The sequence below is a fragment of the Corythoichthys intestinalis genome, chromosome 4 (assembly GCF_030265065.1).
Source record: "Corythoichthys intestinalis isolate RoL2023-P3 chromosome 4, ASM3026506v1, whole genome shotgun sequence".
NCBI lineage: Eukaryota > Metazoa > Chordata > Actinopteri > Syngnathiformes > Syngnathidae > Corythoichthys > Corythoichthys intestinalis.
The window spans coordinates 48,890,967-48,909,773 of NC_080398.1; the positions used below are offsets into that span (position 1 = coordinate 48,890,967).

The window sequence follows — 18,807 nt, forward strand, 5'->3', positions numbered from 1 at the left end:
TCCGTCAGCGTAAAAGCGGGCATTATATATATTTCTAAAGTGATCTCAAATATATTTTTGCAATGTTTTATGTTTCTTCCTCATACTATTTGGGTATGTGAAAGCCGTTAATACGGATGATTTAATTATTTGATGCTATCGTACATAACATTGATGGACCTACTACTATTCACAACTTATTTTGAAAATCTTCAGCGGATGAGGAAACTGTCATCGCACAGTAGTTATTAACCGACAAACATAGCTAGCCGGCCGTTTGTGATTAGCCACGTCATGTAAACTTTTCAAGTGCTACTGTTCAAATATTTACGAGCTGGCGTAATCAGGAGAGTCCTACTTTGGATTTTATGTTTAATACTCTGAAATAATTATATGGAAGATGTCAGACATCGGGGACTGGTTCAAAAGCATCCCCCCTATCACAAGGGGCTGGTTTGCTGCCTCCATTGCTGTTCCCCTCATTGGGAAACTAGGATTGGTTGATCCCATGAAGTTTGCACTGAGGCCAGATTTGTTCCTATACAGATTTCACGTAAGTATTGCATGGGTTTGTACCTTGAGATCCGAGAGAGTGTTGTAATGTTCGTGTTTACGAAATTGTCAGGGAGTTAGCAGATGGCTAACTTAGCTCACTCAGCAGGCCAAGCCGAAAGCCATCCAATCATAGCTTGAGACGTGGGGGCTAATTTAAGACATCCGGGTTCACCAGAAGAGAACATACACCCCACAAAATTAGTCAAATTTAAATGTGTTTTACCAATGCAACGCGTGTAGAATATAACAGTCAGGTATTTTCGTTAAACCACAATATTTCACGTGAAAACAATTTACGCAGACCACTAATAAACCATATTAAATACAAATTGGATGCTGATTATTAGGGCCCGAACACCAACTGGTGCGAGAGCCCCATTGTAATGCAAAGGATTATTATTTCTTCATGGCAAATGAAAATGGCCAATTTGGAGGCATTTACATGCACGAAAACTCACCAAAATCTGCACAAAAATGCAACATCGCGTACATTTTTTTTACAATTTTTCAACGTTGCGAAAAAAAGTAACTAAATGGCTCAGTGGCGCACCCTTGAATTTATAAAAAAGGCCTCTCCTATTAAGTTTTTTTCAACGGAGAGAAATGAAATATGGGGAGTCGATGCCTTGTCAAAGTTCAAAGTTTGCTTTATTGTCAATTCTAAAACAAAAACAGGTCAATGGAAAAGAAGCTGACTGTAATAGTGCAAATATATTGTCCTATATACATACCCCCCCCCCCCCCCCCACACACACACACACACATGTATACATACATACCAACATGCATGGTTGTGTAAAAAGGGATGGTTATATAAAGGGACGAGATGACTATTTATAAATGACTGTTATCCAAAACTGCTCCAAAAAGTCTCCTGCACCCATGTTCCAAAACCAAGAGTAAATTGGGTATTTTTGGATTGAATGTGAAATTTATATCAAGTTACAGGGTGCATATCTGAAACAATGGCACCTAGGGAGTAAGTCTGACCCTCCTCAAAATTGGTAAGACTGTTCATGAAACATACGGGATTGTTTTCAAAATGGTGAGTTTTCATTCAGGTGTCTGACCAGGGTGGGGTGCCAAAGTTGGCCATTTTTTAGCAACACGCCATATTCAGTAAATAAATAATAACTCTCTGATACAAGGTGCAGTCTTTTTCATATCTGGCATGTAGGGAAGGTATCTCATCCTGAACACGACTGCAGTGAAATATTCACTTTTTATTCACATTTTGCATTTTAATGCAAAAGTTAATTTTCCATGGTAATGCTAACATGAACATGAAACATTCCCTCCAAAACATGGGGGGGGGGGGGGGGGTTTCCATAATTTTCAGTTGGCTTCTTACCACTTCGAACGTAAAAGTAACATTTACAAACAATGAAATGGAATGACAATGAAACGAGCACATGGTTGGATATATGTAATTTTATCCGTAGCTTGAAATGTCGCAATCGCTGCTGTCAGTCCCATAGAAAAACATGATCGCTGCATTTGGTTCTAACTATTCAGGCCTACATGAACCACGTGACCACCCCACAGATGAGAATCTCCATGGCGCCTCGGTGGTACCTACCCCAGCCTCATTCCCCTACCACTTCCTCTGCTCTGACATATGCCACAGTGCTCCCCTCCTTTGCACCACACCTCTCCTCCCTTACCTCTCAAGACAAGTTTGGATGTAATGTTACAGCTTGGCTAACACTGAGTGCTTGGGCAGACTTCAAGTGCGAGGAAAAACGCACACGGCAGCTTTTGTAAACAAATAATTTATGTTGTTATGTAAAATGTATTTTTTGATAGAACTCCAGCTGAACCACAGTCAAGTGTGTCAATCATTAGACACCGTAAAAAGATTTTTAATGCAAAGGAGAGTTTCCTCTTTCGTCAGAAATGACTTGACTCTAAAATGAAAGTAAAACCAGAGCGCTTGAGGATGGTTGAGGGTGGGGACGAGTTTCTTGAAGCGAAAAAAATCTCATTTCCAGGCTGTTGAGACAGCCATGATTCAAAGACAAGTTTATAATAAGTCATCTATTAAATGTATAGCTTTCACAAAATTCAAGGTGAAATTGTTATTTTGAATATCCCCCTTTCGCTAACTGTACAGTTTTATAGCTTTCAACAAACCTTGAGAAAAACTCTTCTGTTTTTAGCTCTGGAGACCAGTGACGGCCACCCTGTATTTCCCAGTTTACCCCAATACTGGCTTCCTGTTCCTAGTCAACCTATATTTCCTCTACAATTACTCCACTCGGTTAGAGACAGGTGAGATTGCTTACGTACACATTGATAGAGTTTATGTAATGTGCATGCCATGCATGATGCGTCTTACTTCTTTATTTTTAAGGGGCATTTGATGGCCGACCAGCTGACTATGTGTTTATGCTCCTCTTCAACTGGATCTGCATTGTTGTATCCTTTTTGTCACGCTTTCCCTTTTTAAAGTTTATAAAACCTCAAAACTTCAGCATAGTCAATATAGTGTGAGACTTTTAAAAATATGAATAACTATTATAATTGTTTCATATTTACAAAAGATGACAACAGAAGCTTTACCTAGGACAAGTAGAAGTTTTATGTGAGAGGGGGCTGTTGAGATGGCAATGGGACTCCTTGACAGCCCTGTTTCCATTCACAAGTTTCCAACTACAATTTAAGTAGATCATTTGGTCGTTATCCTTTGACACTGTTGTTGCAGATAACTGGGCTGATCATGGACATGCAGGTACGCATTTAAAAAGCCTGATTATTGGTCCATAACACATTCAGTGCAATTGGCCTTGATCACTGCCAACCCTCCTCGTTCGAATGGATTGGACGTCTAATGACAAACTAATTTCAGTTCACAGAAGAACAATGAAAAGTGCCACACCACAGCTTGTAGATGTTTGCTATCGTCAATGGCACTGAAATAGTTCATTGATACCAAGAAAGGTGGTGGTGTTTTGCTAGTCAATGTTAATGCTGTGGTAAAGTCATTAGTACTGTTTGTATTTATAGTAGATGCATGTCTTGTCGGAATTACAAACAGCCAATTCAAAGGAAGTAAGGACATTTTATATAATGTAAAAAAAATAAATAAAAATGAAGAATATATAATATAAACACTGCTGGCCAAAAGTATTGGCACCCCTGCAATTCTGCCAGATAATGCTCAATTTCTGCCTGAAAATGACTGGTATTAAAATGCTTTGGTAGTAATATTTTCATTTATTTTGCTTGCAGTGAAAAAACACAAACGAGAATGGGAGAAAAAAATTTAATCATTATCATTTTACACAAAACTCCAAAAATGGGCCGGACAAAAGTATTGGCATCCTTTGAAAATTAATGTGATGCTTCTCTAATTTGTGTAATTAACAGCACCCGTTACTTACAGGTGGTGGCAATAACTAAATCACACTTGCAGCCAGTTAAAATGAATTAAAGTTGACTCAACCTCTGTCCTTTGTCCTTGTGTGTACCACATTGAGCGTGGGAAAAAAAAGAAGACCAAAGAACTGTCTGAGGACTTGAGAAGCAAAATTGTGAGGAAGCATGGGCAATCTCAAGCATACAAGTCCATCTCCAAAGACCTAAATGTTCCTGTGCCTACCGTGCGCAGTGTCTTCAATAAGTGTAAAGCCGATGGCAGTATGGCTAACCTCCCGAGATGTGGACGGAAAAGAAAAAAGGTCCCCAGAGTCAAACATGGCGGAAGTTCCCTGATGTTTGGGTTTGCTTGGCTGCCTCTGGCACTGGACTGCTTGACTGTGTGCATGGCATTATGAAGTCTGAAGACTACCAACAAATTTTGGGGGCCAGTGTGAGAAAGATGGGTCTCCCTCAGAGGTCATGGTTCTTCCAGCATGACAATGACCCAAAACACACTTGAAAAAGCAGTAGAAAATGGTTTGAGAGAAAGCACTAGAGACTTCTAAAGAGGCCAGCAATGAAGCCCATAGAACACCTGTGAAGAGATCTGAAAATGGCAGTTTGAAGAAGGCACCCTTCAAATCTCAGAGACCTGGAGCAGTTGGCCAAAGAAAAATGGTTTAAAATTCCAGCAGAGCATTGTAAGAAACTCATTGATGGATACCGGAAGCAGTTGTTCGCAGTTATTTTGTGTAAAGGTTGTGCTACCAAGTATTAGGCTGAGGGTGCCAATACTTTTGTCCGGCCCATTTTTGGACTTTTGTGTAAAATGGTAATGATTTAATTGTTTTGTTTTGTTTTTTTAATTCTCTTTTGTGTTTTTTCTTTGCAAGCAAAATAAATGAAGATATTACTACCAAAGCATTTGTAATTGCAGTCATTTTCTGGGAGAAATTGAGCATTATCTGACAGAATTGCAGGGGTGCCAATACTTTTGGCCAGCAGTGTATATATATTCCTTAGAAATTCCTTTTCAAAATTGAATAAATTATTAAGAAGCTTAGTCAACATTTTCTTTTATCCCTGACAATAGTAGGTGTGACGAAGGTGGAAGTGTTTGCCGAAACATGTCAGGTAATCAAATCGCCAACTATTGCTGGGATTAAAAAAAAAAAAAAGGACTAATCTGTAAGTGTAGGCAAAATTAACTCAATACAACTATCAAGAAGCTATAGTATGTTGAAAGTGGTAAACCGATTTTATATATTTAGCAAGTATCCTCTCATTTTAAAACTGATAGCTCCAACACGTTCCAAAACACTTAGGATGGGACTACAAAAGAGTTGAGGAATGTTCAAACAACACATATTTTGAAGGTACCATAGATGAACCGGTAAACAGGATGAGATATAAAAGGCTTTAAAGGAGCATCATGGAAAAGCCTATTTTTTCACAAGCAACGATGGGGCTGGTTTGCCACTTTGCATACACACCTCAACAGTTTAGGAACAGTTTTTGTTTATTTTTAATCACTCCTGTTCAGCTTGACTGATTAAAAGCACATTGTATCTGATTGCCTTTCAGTGCTGAATGAGGTTTTGCGGTGCACCAGGACAGTTTTAAATACAGTGGTACCTCTACTTAAGAATGTCTCTACATACAGAATTTTCAGGTTAAGACATAACTCAATGGGAAAATATTGCCTCTTGTTAAGAAATAACTTTCAGGATAAGAAAGGCGAAAATACAGTATGGCTGGTACTCGCTGCTCCCAGAACTGGCTTAACGTAACATACTTATAGCTGCCTGCAATTGGCTGATTTCAATTATTAGCAGAAGTAGTAGTATTTTTTTTTTTTTTTTTAATATTATTATTTTTATTCGTGATTTAATGTGATTTTTATGTATAATTTTATTTCCTATTTCGATTGTCTTTGTTTTTACGTTCTTTTAATTTTAATGTGATTTTTATGATCTTCATTTGATGTAAATCACACTTTGAATTGCCTAGTGTTGAATTGTGCGATATAAATAAATTTGCCTTGCCTATTGCCTAGCATTCCTGCTATCTAATTTGCTAAGAAGGACCTCTACTTTATGTGTATGTGTATGTGTGTATCCCAGCATCCTCTTCATTTGCCCCTAGTGTTTCGACACTTTTACATGAGTGTACCGGTATTAACTTTGATTCTTTATTCTTGTTTTTTTTTTTTTTAATATTATGCACAACTCAGGTTTTGTTTATTGTGCAATACTTTAATTGTAACATATATTTTTTTTTACATGTTTTTGATGCATTTTTATGCATTGTAAAAGATTTATGTCTGAATTTAAGGGGGCTTTACATGGAAAACGCGTTTCTACTTACGGAATTTTCAAGTAACTTCTTCCGAAACCAATTAATTTCGAAAGTAGAGGTACCACTCTACTCAAACTACGGTTATTTTATTGTGATGTTATGCTGTTTGAGTGGAGTCAGTGCACAGACCGAGAGATAGAACTTACATGCAGAATAGAGGTACAGTAGATAGTACCACAACAGAACCATAATGAAATAGTCAACATATAATACTACGATACACATAATGTTAAAAAGTAGTCCAACCAACCAGCCATGATGTAAAATGGTGGTAAATGCATGACAGGCATCCAATTAATATTCAGAAGGGAAAAAAACAAAGCTTATCAGTTTTGAAATTAAACAGCGTGTCTTAGTAGTGTATTCAATGGAAATAGGTTGGAAAGGATTTGCAAATCAGTGCGTTCTGTTTTTATTTACATTTCACATGTCATAGTATCACCAGAATTGAGGTTTGCATTAAAAAAACAATGCAACATTCTATGTGCTAAATGTCAACATTCTTATGCAACTGCGCAAAGTGGTTATTTTTTGCCATTTGTAACTTTAAAATTTTATATTTGGAGGAAATATTTATAAGAAAAACACATCAAGACCAGCCACTGCGTATAAAGCAATCATAAAAAGAAGTAGCATTGAATGAAATGTTCAATTTGCATTTTTTCCCCCCTTTCATGACTGCATGTGCACTTGACTATAAAAGTCACTCATGATGAAATGCCATTTTCTTTTTTAAATGTACAAAACAAGTCTCTTCAAAATGTTTTTCTACGATAAATACTGTATTACCCATAAAAAGGCAATTACAAAAAGGTAAAAACAATCCATCAGAGAGCGCAGACAGAGCCCTTTAGATGTCAATGAACCTGTTAATAACGCATGTCAAATGTGAGTAATTTTCAGTACAGACTTCTTAGGCTGTATTCACTTGTCAGAGCACAAACCAGACATTTTTGGTCCATATTTACTGTATTGTGCTCACGTCTGCAAGCAAAAGGTGACACAAGACATGACAGCTAGCTATTCAGTTGCCAGGCAACTAGTCGAAACTCCAGGAAGTCACTTGGACTGTAATGACGAGACCTCAGTGTTAGCAGGAAGAATATTAATGATGTATGACTGGGGGCTTACATTTGATGTTTTTTTTGTTTGTTTGTTTATAGCTGCTGATGATCCCGTTGATCATGTCCGTACTCTACGTTTGGGCTCAATTCAATAAAGATGTCATTGTGTCTTTCTGGTTTGGAACCAGATTCAAGGTAACATCATGTTATTACGCTCTCATTAAAATTATGTGTTAATGATGAAACATATAAATAAATGTGTCCAAAACCATTGAATTAATGGTCTATGTATGCTCTCTCTAGGCACATTATTTGCCTTGGGTCATCTTGATCTTTAACTTTATCATCGGAGGCTCGTAAGTGCTTGCCTTTTTTTTTTTTTTGACGAAATGTACATGTATGTGTCTTACTGGCATTATTCGTTCTGTTGACCACAAATATTGATCCACTTCCATGCTGTTTTGGAGCAGGTTTGTGAATGAACTTATTGGGAACTTGGTGGGTCATCTCTACTTCTTTCTAATGTTCAAATACCCTATGGACTTGGGAGGACGCTCCTTTCTTTCTACGCCAGAGATCTTGTAAGTGTTTTTATTCGCAAACAGACATGGACAACATAGGCTAAAAGTACTTTTTTTTTTAGGGCTGTCAAACGATTAAAAATTTTAATCGAGTTAATTACAGCTTAAAAATTAATTAATCGTAATTAATCGCAATTCAAACAGTCTATAAAATATGCCATATTTTTCTGTAAATTATATATATATATATATATATATATATATAATATATATATTCTGTAAAATGTTGGAATGGAAAGATAAGACACAAGATGGATATATACATTCAACATACGGTACATAAGGACTGTAGTGGGCATTTCACTCTACTGTCATTTAAATCTGTCTATGCGGTCCTCACTCCGAAGCGTCTACTTTTTCCAAAGCTAGACAGCTAGTGAACGACGCCTTAATAATTCTTCTTTTTTCATCTGATTTATTAATAAAATGGCCTCAAACCATTGTCCTCTTTAGACCGTCGTAAAACTACAAAATAAAAGTACACAAGCATTGCATTAGCAACAACGTTAGCTTAGCACGCTATACAGGTTCACTAAACAAAAACAAAAAGGGTCTCATACAAAAAATAGAACGTTTCGCTTACTAACATAATATGTACATTCTTTACAACAACCATACTTACGGACAAATCTTGTCCAAGGATCATATAAGCACAACATTATCAGCCCGAGACGTCGTGCAGCCATAATGAACTGGTAAGAAAATAAACCATGTCGCAAAGCGACCACAAGAGTTCGCTGTTGGACAGCATAAAAAGCCTTGCTGTAAAATTTATGAAAAGGCAGAATACTTTCTGAGCGGGACATGTGCGTTAATTGCGTCAAATATTTTAACGTGATTAATTAAAAAAATTAATTACCGCGCGTTAACGCGATAATTTTGACAGCCCTATTTTTTTATTTTTTTTTTACACACCATTTTGCTGCTCAGTTTGATTTCTAGATGTAAAATATGCTTCTGAATAGTTGAAAAGCAACAAGTTGTTGATTAGGAATATAAAGTTAAAAAATGTGTAGTTGGTCAAGTGAGAACACATACAAGAGCTGCAATTAACACTTTCATGCAGGAATCATGATCTCCCCCCCCCCAAAATGTTTTTATTACATTCAGATAGGACAGAGGTCTCAAATGTGCTCCTCAGGGGCCAATCGCGGCCCACATGAGTCAGAACAATATGTTGCGGTAAGGATGCAACAATACTTGAATAATTGAACCGTCCGATACGCCCTCTTCGATTCAATACGCAAAAACATTCGATCCAAATGAAAAGTTCCCAAAATGTATTTTCTGAATGTATTTTTGTCGTCTCTCTCGCTAAAATGTCCGGCACAGCTTTGCCTTGAAAAAACAAACTCTGCTGCTAGCAGCCCCGCTCCTCCAGTCCTCCCCCACACTGCCTGAAAGGTGGGATGTGTGTCGCATGGGCATCATTGCTCGTGAAGGAAGACAGAAACTTCAACTTTCAATGTTGTACAGATCCGTTGTTTGGCAGAGTTTTGGGGCAGCTGATATGCACTCGTGCATATTTAACAAAAACTGTCTTTACGGATACGTACAACAAAGTCCTCCAATGTATTGTTGCCGACTTGGCTGCTACGAACAACTTCGCTTTGACAATAGACAGCTGGACACCCTGGGAAGGTACTGAGAGCTATCGCACGGTTACGTGATAAACAATGAGTGGCAAATTAAGAGCGCTGTACTTCAAACTGGGCCTGTTCATGAAAGTCGATTGTCAAATGCTTGTGTTGTGCAGTAATGAGCTGACATGACTTCTGTGGCTTTTGTTAACTTTTTTAATGCCCGACAACCCTCGCGCGCACACTCAAGATATCATGAAATAGCAACCTAAATATGCTGCCTTTAGACCCCCAGCCCCCAAATCCCATGCCATTGGCTGCGGGAGCCCAGAGTGATTATGGGACGTGTAGTCCATATACTAAATCAATGAATTAAAAACCGCCATGACTGAATGGAAGTTAAGCAGGCCAAATCAATCCACACCAGTGACTATAGATAATGTGGCAAATCTTGTTAAATCAGTACATAACACAGTTGGACTCGGACCACTAATACGATATGTTGCTCATCTGGTAAACATAACTGCTAAGAGAGCAGTAGCAATCAACAGTGTGCCCTGCCTTACTTTACGAACAGTAAAGATTGTTCTCAGCACTGTTATGCAAAATTCTTTCAGATCAGTAAGAAGGAAGCACATAAATATTATGCACTATAAGGCATATTTATATGATGGCATTGTTATTTTTGCTTATTAGTAAAATAAAAAAACAAAAGAAACACTTGTATTTTTTGTTTGAGAGCATTAAATGTATTGAATCGAGTCAAAAATCGGGTCCCTCGTACCGAAAATCGTACCGAACCGTGACTTAACTGTATCGTTGCATCCCTATGTGGCACGCATTGGACATCCAATTGTACTATTAGTGTTGCTCACACGCATTTTGCGATGCACATTATAAAACTACAATAAACATCATTGCACATAATTATAAATGAATAAATTAAATGATGGATAATTTAGTGGAAAGAACGGAAAAAATGTTAATAAAAAAAAAAAAAAAAAAAAAATGGAGTCAGAAGATGTTTTCCATACCTATTTCCCTCTTTTACTAACTACCACAACTACACATAGTCTGTGACCTGGGCTGGCAGTGAATCAGTTAAACTTTTGAATAGCTGTCCAAAATTATCTACCTATTGCTTTAGTCATGTTCATTTTGACAGTTTCAGCGAGTGGGGTTTTATGTAGGCCTTTTAATTTCAGTCTTGAGTCTTTTGGACGATAATACCTATTAGTCTTAGTCATATTTTAGTAATTTCAAAATGTGTTTGTCTTCGTCTAGTGTTTATTGACGCAAACTCAGACTAATTTCGTCTAGTTTTAGTCTGCGTTTACTCAATAGTTTCGTCTGTAAAATTCAAAAGTTTCACTCAAAAAATAAAAATAAAACATTTAAAAATGAACATCTAACAGAAAAACTCATATTGTAACATCTACAAATCTATCACGTGATAATACACACTCAGCAGGAAAACAGTACATTATATTCAATTAATTATACCCACCTAAATGCCACAAACTGTATGTCACAAAAAGTTGTCCGAGAGTTTAACAGGACGCTCGCTGTTAGAAAAGCCTAATGCTAATGCGAACGCTATGAGTTTGATTTAGTGTGTGATCATCACTCAACACAGACCTTTAAAGGCGAAAGCCACATTGCATATCCTCTCTTGCCAAGATAAGTGTGTCTGAAAACAAGACATGGGGAGATTGGAGAGGACACTAGTGGATGAGTTGGGGGGGGGGGGGTGCAGCACATCACATGAGTGACACAACCAGACACTGCTACGATGCAGGCTAACTACACATAAAATGTCACACATTGACATTGTGACTGAAACTACTGGGGCATTTTTGTGTCGTTCTCGTTTGACAAAAACTGGCATTTGTGGCGGTATGTTTTGATCTCTGTTGCAGTTGGCTCTCAACCTCGTGCCCACAACGCCGCACATTCGTTTTCTGTTCTGGAGGCTTAGATAAAAACAGAGTCAGCCTAATGCACCCCACTACCTAATGCATACAAGTGAACATATACTAGTCCTTCTCAAAAAGCTAGCATATTGTGATAAAGTTAATTATTTTCTATAATGTACTGATAAACATTAGACTTTCATATATTTTAGATTCATTACACTCAACTGAAGTAGTTCAAGCCTTTTATTGTTTTAATATTGATGATTATGGCAAATAAGTCAAGAAAACCCCAAAATCCCCATCTCAAAGAATTTGCATATTTCATCCGACCAAAACAAAAGTGTTGTTTTTTTTTTTTAATACAAAAAAAAGTCAACCTTCAATTAATTATATCAGCTATGCACTCAAATACTTGGTCGGGAATCCTTTAGCAGAAATGACTACTTCAATGTGGCGTGGCACGGAGGCAATCAGCCTGTGGCACTGCTGAGGTGTTATGGAGGCCCAGGATGCTTTGATATCGGCCTTAAGCTCATCCACAGTATTGGGTCTGGTGTCTCTCAACTTCCTCTTCACAATATCCCACAGATTCTCTACGGGGTTAAGGTCAGGAGAGTTGGCAGGCCAATTATGCACAGTAATGCCATGGTCAGTAAACCATTTACCAGTTGTTTTGGCACTTTGAGCAGGTGCCAGGTCGTTCTGAAAAATGAAATCTTCATCTCCATAAAGCTTTTCAGCAGATGGAAGCATGAAGTGCTCCAAAATCTCCTCTGATGGCTAGCTGCATTGACCCTGCCCATGATAAAACACAGTAGACCAACACCAGCAGCTGGCATGGCACCCCAGTCCATCACTGACTGTGGGTACTTGACACTGGACTTCAAGCATTTTGGCATTTCCTTCTCCCCAGTCTTCCTCCAAAGTCCAAACTCTGGCACCTTGAATCCCAAATGACATGCAAAATTTGCTTTCATCTGAAAAAGAACTTTGGACCACTGAGCAACAGTCTAGTGCTGCTTCTCTGTCGCCCTGCCGCTGTTTCACACACACGCCTGTGCACGGTGGCTCTGGATATTTCTACTCCAGACTCAGTCCACTGTTTCTGCAGGTCCCCCAAGGTCTGGAATCAGCCCTTCTCCACAATCTTTCTCAGGGTGCGGTCACCTCTTCTGCAGTTGTGCAGCGTTTCCTGCCACACTTTTTCCTTTCCACTGAGGTGCCTTGATACAACACTCTGGGAACAGCCTATTTGCTCAGAAATGTCTTTCTGTATTTTAGCCTCTTGCTTGAGGGTGTCAATGATGGCCTTCTGGACAGCAGTCGGCAGTCTTGCCCATGATTGCGGTTTTGAGTAATGAACCAGGGTGGGAGTTTTTAAAAGCCTAAGGAATCTTTCGCAGGGGTTTTGAGCTAATTCGTTGATTCAGATGATGAGGTTAGTAGCTTCTTTAGAGTACCTTTTCATGATATGCTAATTTTTTGGGATAGGGATTTTTGTTTTTTCTTGACTTTTTTGCCAAAATCATCAATATTAGAACAATAAAAGGCTTAAACTACTTCAGTTGAGTGTAATGAATCTAAAACATATGAAAGTAATGTTTATCAGTACATTACAGAAAATAATAAACTTTATCACAATAGGCTAATTTTTTTTAGAAGGACTAGTAAATGTGAGTACAAAACATCTCCCAAGGCACGTTTTTAGCTCGTTGTCTGCTCGTCATGAAAAAATTGTGTGTTGACAAAATATTTTCGTTATAGTTATCGTTTATGAAAACAACACTGGTTTCAGCATTGTTAAATTGTTAAAGCTGTATGTTTGAATAATGCAAGTCTGAAGGATAATTGGGCTAAATTAAATAAAGGAACACATCATTTTGTACAGGGGTTGGACAAAATAATGGAACAACCTTAAAAAAATCAACAAAAGCTAATTTAATATGGTGTAGGTCTGCCTTTTGCGGCAATTACAGCTCAATTGTCAGAGGTACTGATTCATACAACTTATGAATTGTTTCCAAAGGGTTTTTTAAGGCATTCTTCAGTTAGAATGCCCTCTATTTTAGACAATGGCGGTGGGAATTGATGTCTTAATTGAATCTCTAAAATTGACCTTAAATGCTCAATAATGTTGAGGGCTGGAGATTGTGCCGCCATATAAGATGCTCAACTTAATTAGAATGTTCCTCATGCCATTCCTTAACAATTATGTTCAATGATTATGATGCCAACATGTTAGGTGTTTCCATTATCTTGTCCAACCCCTGTATATTGGCCACCCGTGGTTTTTATCATACATGTCATGTTTTTCACCTTTCATTTTTTTCATAATTGCATTCCTCCTCCGCAGGTATCGATTCTTCCCCACCAGGAGAGGAGGGGTGTCAGGTTTTGGAGTCCCTCCCACAAGGAGAGCAGCACCTCAGGAGGCGGCAAGAGGAGGAGGAGGTGGTGGCGGCAGACGTCACAACTGGGGTCAAGGCTTCCGTTTGGGGGATGAATAAGATGACAAGTGGCAGCCATCACCTACTTTCTAACATCTGAGCTTGGGTTCAAAATGTTTGCTTCTTTACTTTTTTCTGTTTGAGGAACTCCAAATGAGTTAATTTAAGCCCAACAATTGAAAAGTAGAGGAAGCAGAGGAATACGCTGCTGTTTGGACGACTTTCAACCTGAAATGGATTTTTATTTTAATGTGATTATTCTACTCCACTTTGTTTCTCTTTTACTGCCTTATTTCACCCATTGACAGTAGACGGACAAGTTGAGAGATGCTACACATCCCGTAGTGGATTGATTCTTCATGGTTGTTTCCACCCTAGTAGACAGCATCTCATTTGACTTTGTAATTGTCAATTGGCTGAACAAATGCTTAGGTGTGGCACACACACCTACTACCACAAGTAAATTTTGTTTTTGTAAATACAACTTACTGAAAAGATGTAGTTTGAGTGATTTTTTTTTTGTTCTCAATAGAGCCACAATTTCACAGTCGCTGGCTACATTTCTAACTTCTCCCAATCTTATCCATCGATTTTCTAAACTGCTAGAACTCCTCAGGGGCAGTAACCACTTACCTCTGAGAACATCCAATTTAAAGTCTCGCAATGGCGAAACACTTGTGAAACGCTATTTGAAACAAGTCATAAATATGTCATGTGAAAAAATTAGGACACACCATTGAATATTCAGTTCTTTATTAAGAAATGTTCACATATCAATGTCTGATCTTGTTTTTCTTTATCACTGGAAAAGAAAGTGATTAACATTGTTTTACTCATTAAACACATATCAGCAAAAATGCATATTCTAACTGAGGAAATAGTTAGGACACCCTACCACCTACTAGCTAGTGTTTCCCCTTTTGGCTGAAAGAACTTGAGACGCTTTTTGTAGCTATCGACCAGTCTCCGACATGGGTCTGAAGAAAGTTTGCCCCACTCCTCAACACATAATACTTTTGAACAGTGAGATGTTTAAGGGGTTTTTGCATGTACACCCCGTTTCAAGTCACCCCACAGCATCCCAATGGGATTAAGATCTGGGCTTTGACTCAGCCATTCCAGGACTCTCCATTTCTTTTCAGCCAGTCCTTGGTGGATTTACTGGTATGTTTTGGGTCATTGTCATATACAGGGTTCAGTTTCGCTTCAGCTTTAATTTTTTCACAGATGATCTCACATGTTCCTCAAGCACCCTCTGATACACGATGGAATTCCTGGTGGTTTTTATGATGGTAAGTAAAGCATCCCCAAACCATGAAACTTCCACCTCCATCCTTCACAGTTGGTTTGAAATTCTTTTCCTGGAATGTTGTATTGGTTTTACGCCAAACATGTTCTCGCTTCTGGTGTCAAAATAATTCCATTTTAGATTCATCTGTCTAAGGAACATTATTCCAGAAGTCCTGGTCTTTGTTTACATTCACTCCGGCCTTCATTTTCTTCTTGGAGAGCAAAGGTTTCATCCTTGCGCACCTCCCATGAATGTTAAATTTTTGTAGTCTCTTTCTGATTGTGGAGGCATGCATTCTCACATCAACAGTAGCAAGAGCCTGCTGCAGGTCCCGTGATGACATTTTAGGGTTTTTGGAGACTTTTAGCATCTCAGGGTGAACTTACTTGGATGGCCAGACCTGGGCATGCTGGCAGTTGTTTTGAATGTCCTCACTTGTAGACTATTTTCCAGACAGTGGAATGGCGGATTTTATATTCTTTTGAGATCTTTTGAAATCCCTTACCAGACTCATAAGCGTCTACAATCTTCTTTCTGAAGGACTCACACAGCTATTTTGATCTCACCATGCTGTTATCCCTCACTTCAATGGTCAGTCACTGTTGAAAGTATTCTGCGTTGAGGAGTGGGGCACACTTTTTTCAGCCTGATGTCAGAGACTGGTAGATGGCTACAAAAAGCATCTCATTGAAGTTATTTCCGCCAACGGGAGTAACACTAGCTATTAGGTGGTAGGGTGTCAACTTTTTCCTCAGAATATGCATTTTTGTTGATAGATTTGGTTTAATGGGTAAAACAATGTTAATTTTTGTTGTTTATCTGCAATCAAATCGCTTTTCCAGAGGAAAACAAGATCAGACATTGATATGTGAACTTTTCTAAAGAACTGAATATTTAATGATGGTTAAGTGGCGGAAAGCAAAACTACCCAAGGCCCGAAGTTGAGATTCAAAACCATAACCAATATACAGTGTATCACAAAAGTGAGTACACCCCTCGCATTTCTGCAGATATTTAAGTATAACTCTTCATGGGACAACACTGACAAAATGTCACTTTGACACAATGAAAAGTAGTATGTGTGCAGCTTATGTAATAGTTAATTTATTTCCCCCTCAAAATATAGCCATTAATCTAAACCCCTGGCAAGAAAAGTGAGTACACCCCTACGTACATCCCTAAATGTCCAAATTGAGTACTGCTTGTCATTTTCCCTCCAAAATGTCACGCGACTCGTTACAGGAGTGCTGTCAGCATTGCTGCAGAGATGAAGAGGTGGGGGGTCAGCCTGCTAGTGCTCAGACCATACCCCGCACTCTACATCAAATTGGTGTGCATGGCTGTCAACCCAGGAGGAAGCCTCTTCTGAAGACTGTACACAAGAAAGCCTGCCCGTCTCATCAGACCATAGTACATGGTTCCAGTAATCCATGTGCTTTGTTGACATGTCTTCACTCTTCAGCAAACTGTTTGCGGGCTTTCTCAATTTTCTTGCCAGGGGTTTAGATTAATGGCTATATTTGAGTTATTTTGAGGGGAAAATAAATTAACTATTATACAAGCGGCACACAGACTACTTTTCATTGTGTCAAAGTGTCATTTTGTCAGTGTTGTCCCATGAAAAGATATACAGTACTTAAATATCTGCAGAAATGTGAGGGGTGTACTCACTTTTGTGATACACTGTATCACTCTGCAGAAACAATTTCACTTAAAAAAAAAAAAAAAAAAAAAAAAGCATTTTCTGAGTAACCAGACATTTAAACAAATCTCCATGTTTTAATGCATGGACAACAAGACCAGCATTAGATATTTATTGAGTTAGAGCAGATTTAAAGTAGAAAATGAAAATGCAGGCAGTATTTCTTGGAAGCCAACCAGAAGCCAGAATATGCTCAGAACTTGAAAACAGCTTAAACATGAAATTTAAGCAGCGGAAACATGTTGATTCTGCTTTTCAAACTAGCGTTATAATATAGGTGACAGTTGACTCTAGCAGTGCTTGCACAAACAATGCATGAGGATGCCATTAGACAAAACAAAATACAATATCCCTTTAAATCTTGAGTACAAGTTAAAAATAAACATATGTTTGATTCTAAGGCAGTCAACACAGGTTTGATCTTAACGTTGAAAATAAATTGCCATCGCAGTTTGAACACTGTACAGTAATCACTAGGATGAACTTGAATCCTCACTTATCCGTTGAGAAGACAAAACACGGAAAGGCGAAAGCGGACAAGACGCTCACAATTCACAGCCGAACAAAGATTCAAACTTGAAATGGCTTTAGTTGTTTAATCGCCAGTCATGAATCGTCACAACCTCGAAAGTTCAGTCAAAATAGTCTCAAGTTTTTTGTTTTTTTTAATCGAAAAGAACCATCATTGATCGTTGATGCAGAAAGCTGAAAAGGCAGCGTGGTGTGATCAGACAGACAATGTGTTTAAACATTAGAACAGAAGAACATTCTGCACTGTTATTGCCTCAGGTACTGATATGCAGGAGCACACCAGCTGATTCTAAACTATACAAGTTAGTGCATTCTATCATTCATTTGGCCTAACGCAGTTCACCAAGTTAGTGCATTCTCTCATTCATTTGGCCTAATGCAGTTCATCTTGGTCCGCAAGTGTTTTTTTTTTGTGGCTTAAGTCTTGACGCGGTCTCCAAAAGTGAGGCCTAGCTTGCATTCCCAAAATTAATTCCCTTTGACGATCATTGTTCGAGTCTCTTTTTACAGGGGGCGGTGCTGCAAGAGGAAATTTCGAGCTGGGGATGAAGCAGCCAAGAGCAAGAAAGCCTTAGTAATCCAAATGTGTTTTGGGAAGAAAAAAAAACAACAACATACTGAGCAGAAAAAAAGTCCAGTTGTCCTCCAAAATATTCATTCTCGGTAAATAAACGGCTATTTTACATGTTAAGCTTTGAACAACACAAACATTCTAAGTAATGGGTGCAAACCTTCAAAATAAAAGTAACAAAACATGCCCTTCCAGGAAAACTGTACATTTTTTTTCGCAATACAGAAAAATATTTACAAGGACGCTTCTTCCAAAGAAAATAAATCATCATGTCCAGCTTTGGCACTCCTTTACATGTGAACGTCTGCACCACACCTCGGGGGACATTTAAGCAGACGTTCAGTCTGCTTTGTGACCGCACCACCGTCATGGAGATTTCTGGCATCGTCTCTTATGCGACACTTGTGATTCATGCGTAGATTCATATCATCTGGAAGTGATACAAGACAAACAGGAAGTTATGTCACATGTGCTCGATTCCGATTCTTTTAATAGGCAGGGTCAATAAATTGCATAGTTTGTATTAACTTCTTAAATTATATGAACTTTCAATTAACTTTGCTATGAATTTTTCACAGGGCTATTTTTAACTTTTATATAAATATCAAGTCTTTGAACTTGAATATGATGAAGTTTCTTTCCACAGGATTGCACTTTCATAAAGATCACATTTACACATATTCTTTTACCTATGTTTTAGATTGTCTTATGCTGCAGGCATTTTTACATGTTATTGAGCTCCCACTAATGGGCTAATCTGGTGCAGAATTTCAAACAAACAAAAAGACAACTTGTAAAACCCAGTCCAGATTAGCAGGTACAGTATAAAATCATTCATTCATTCATTCATTTTCCATGCCACTTTTCCTCAC

General features: G+C 38.2%; 2 protein-coding genes across 4 annotated transcripts in view; one reads left to right on the forward strand and one right to left on the reverse strand.

Moving 5' to 3' along the window:
- Nucleotides 1-201: 201 nt before the first annotated feature.
- On the forward strand, nt 202-14,337 carry derl1 (derlin 1). Its single transcript, XM_057834914.1, has 8 exons — nt 202-532; nt 2,694-2,805; nt 2,888-2,952; nt 3,239-3,265; nt 7,416-7,511; nt 7,620-7,672; nt 7,787-7,897; nt 13,747-14,337. Exons 1-8 carry the CDS (start codon nt 380-382, stop codon nt 13,898-13,900), a joined length of 771 nt encoding a protein of 256 aa, XP_057690897.1. The 5' UTR covers nt 202-379; the 3' UTR covers nt 13,901-14,337.
- Nucleotides 14,338-16,888: 2,551 nt separating this feature from the next.
- zhx2a (zinc fingers and homeoboxes 2a) overlaps nt 16,889-18,807 on the reverse strand; it is a 69,510-nt gene continuing 67,591 nt past the window's right edge. For all 3 annotated transcript variants that reach the window (XM_057833999.1, XM_057834000.1, XM_057834001.1), the window contains one exon: nt 16,889-18,365. The gene's annotated coding sequence lies outside the window, so the exon portion shown is untranslated. The remainder of the gene's footprint in view (nt 18,366-18,807) is intronic.

Coding starts and splice junctions, on each gene's coding strand:
- derl1 (XM_057834914.1), top strand. CDS start 380: ATGTCAGACATCGGGGACTGGTTCAAAAGCATCCCCCCTATCACAAGG. Junction 7,512..7,619: donor GGTTTGGAACCAGATTCAAG/GTAACATCATGT, acceptor TGCTCTCTCTAG/GCACATTATTTGCCTTGGGT. Junction 7,673..7,786: donor AACTTTATCATCGGAGGCTC/GTAAGTGCTTGC, acceptor GTTTTGGAGCAG/GTTTGTGAATGAACTTATTG.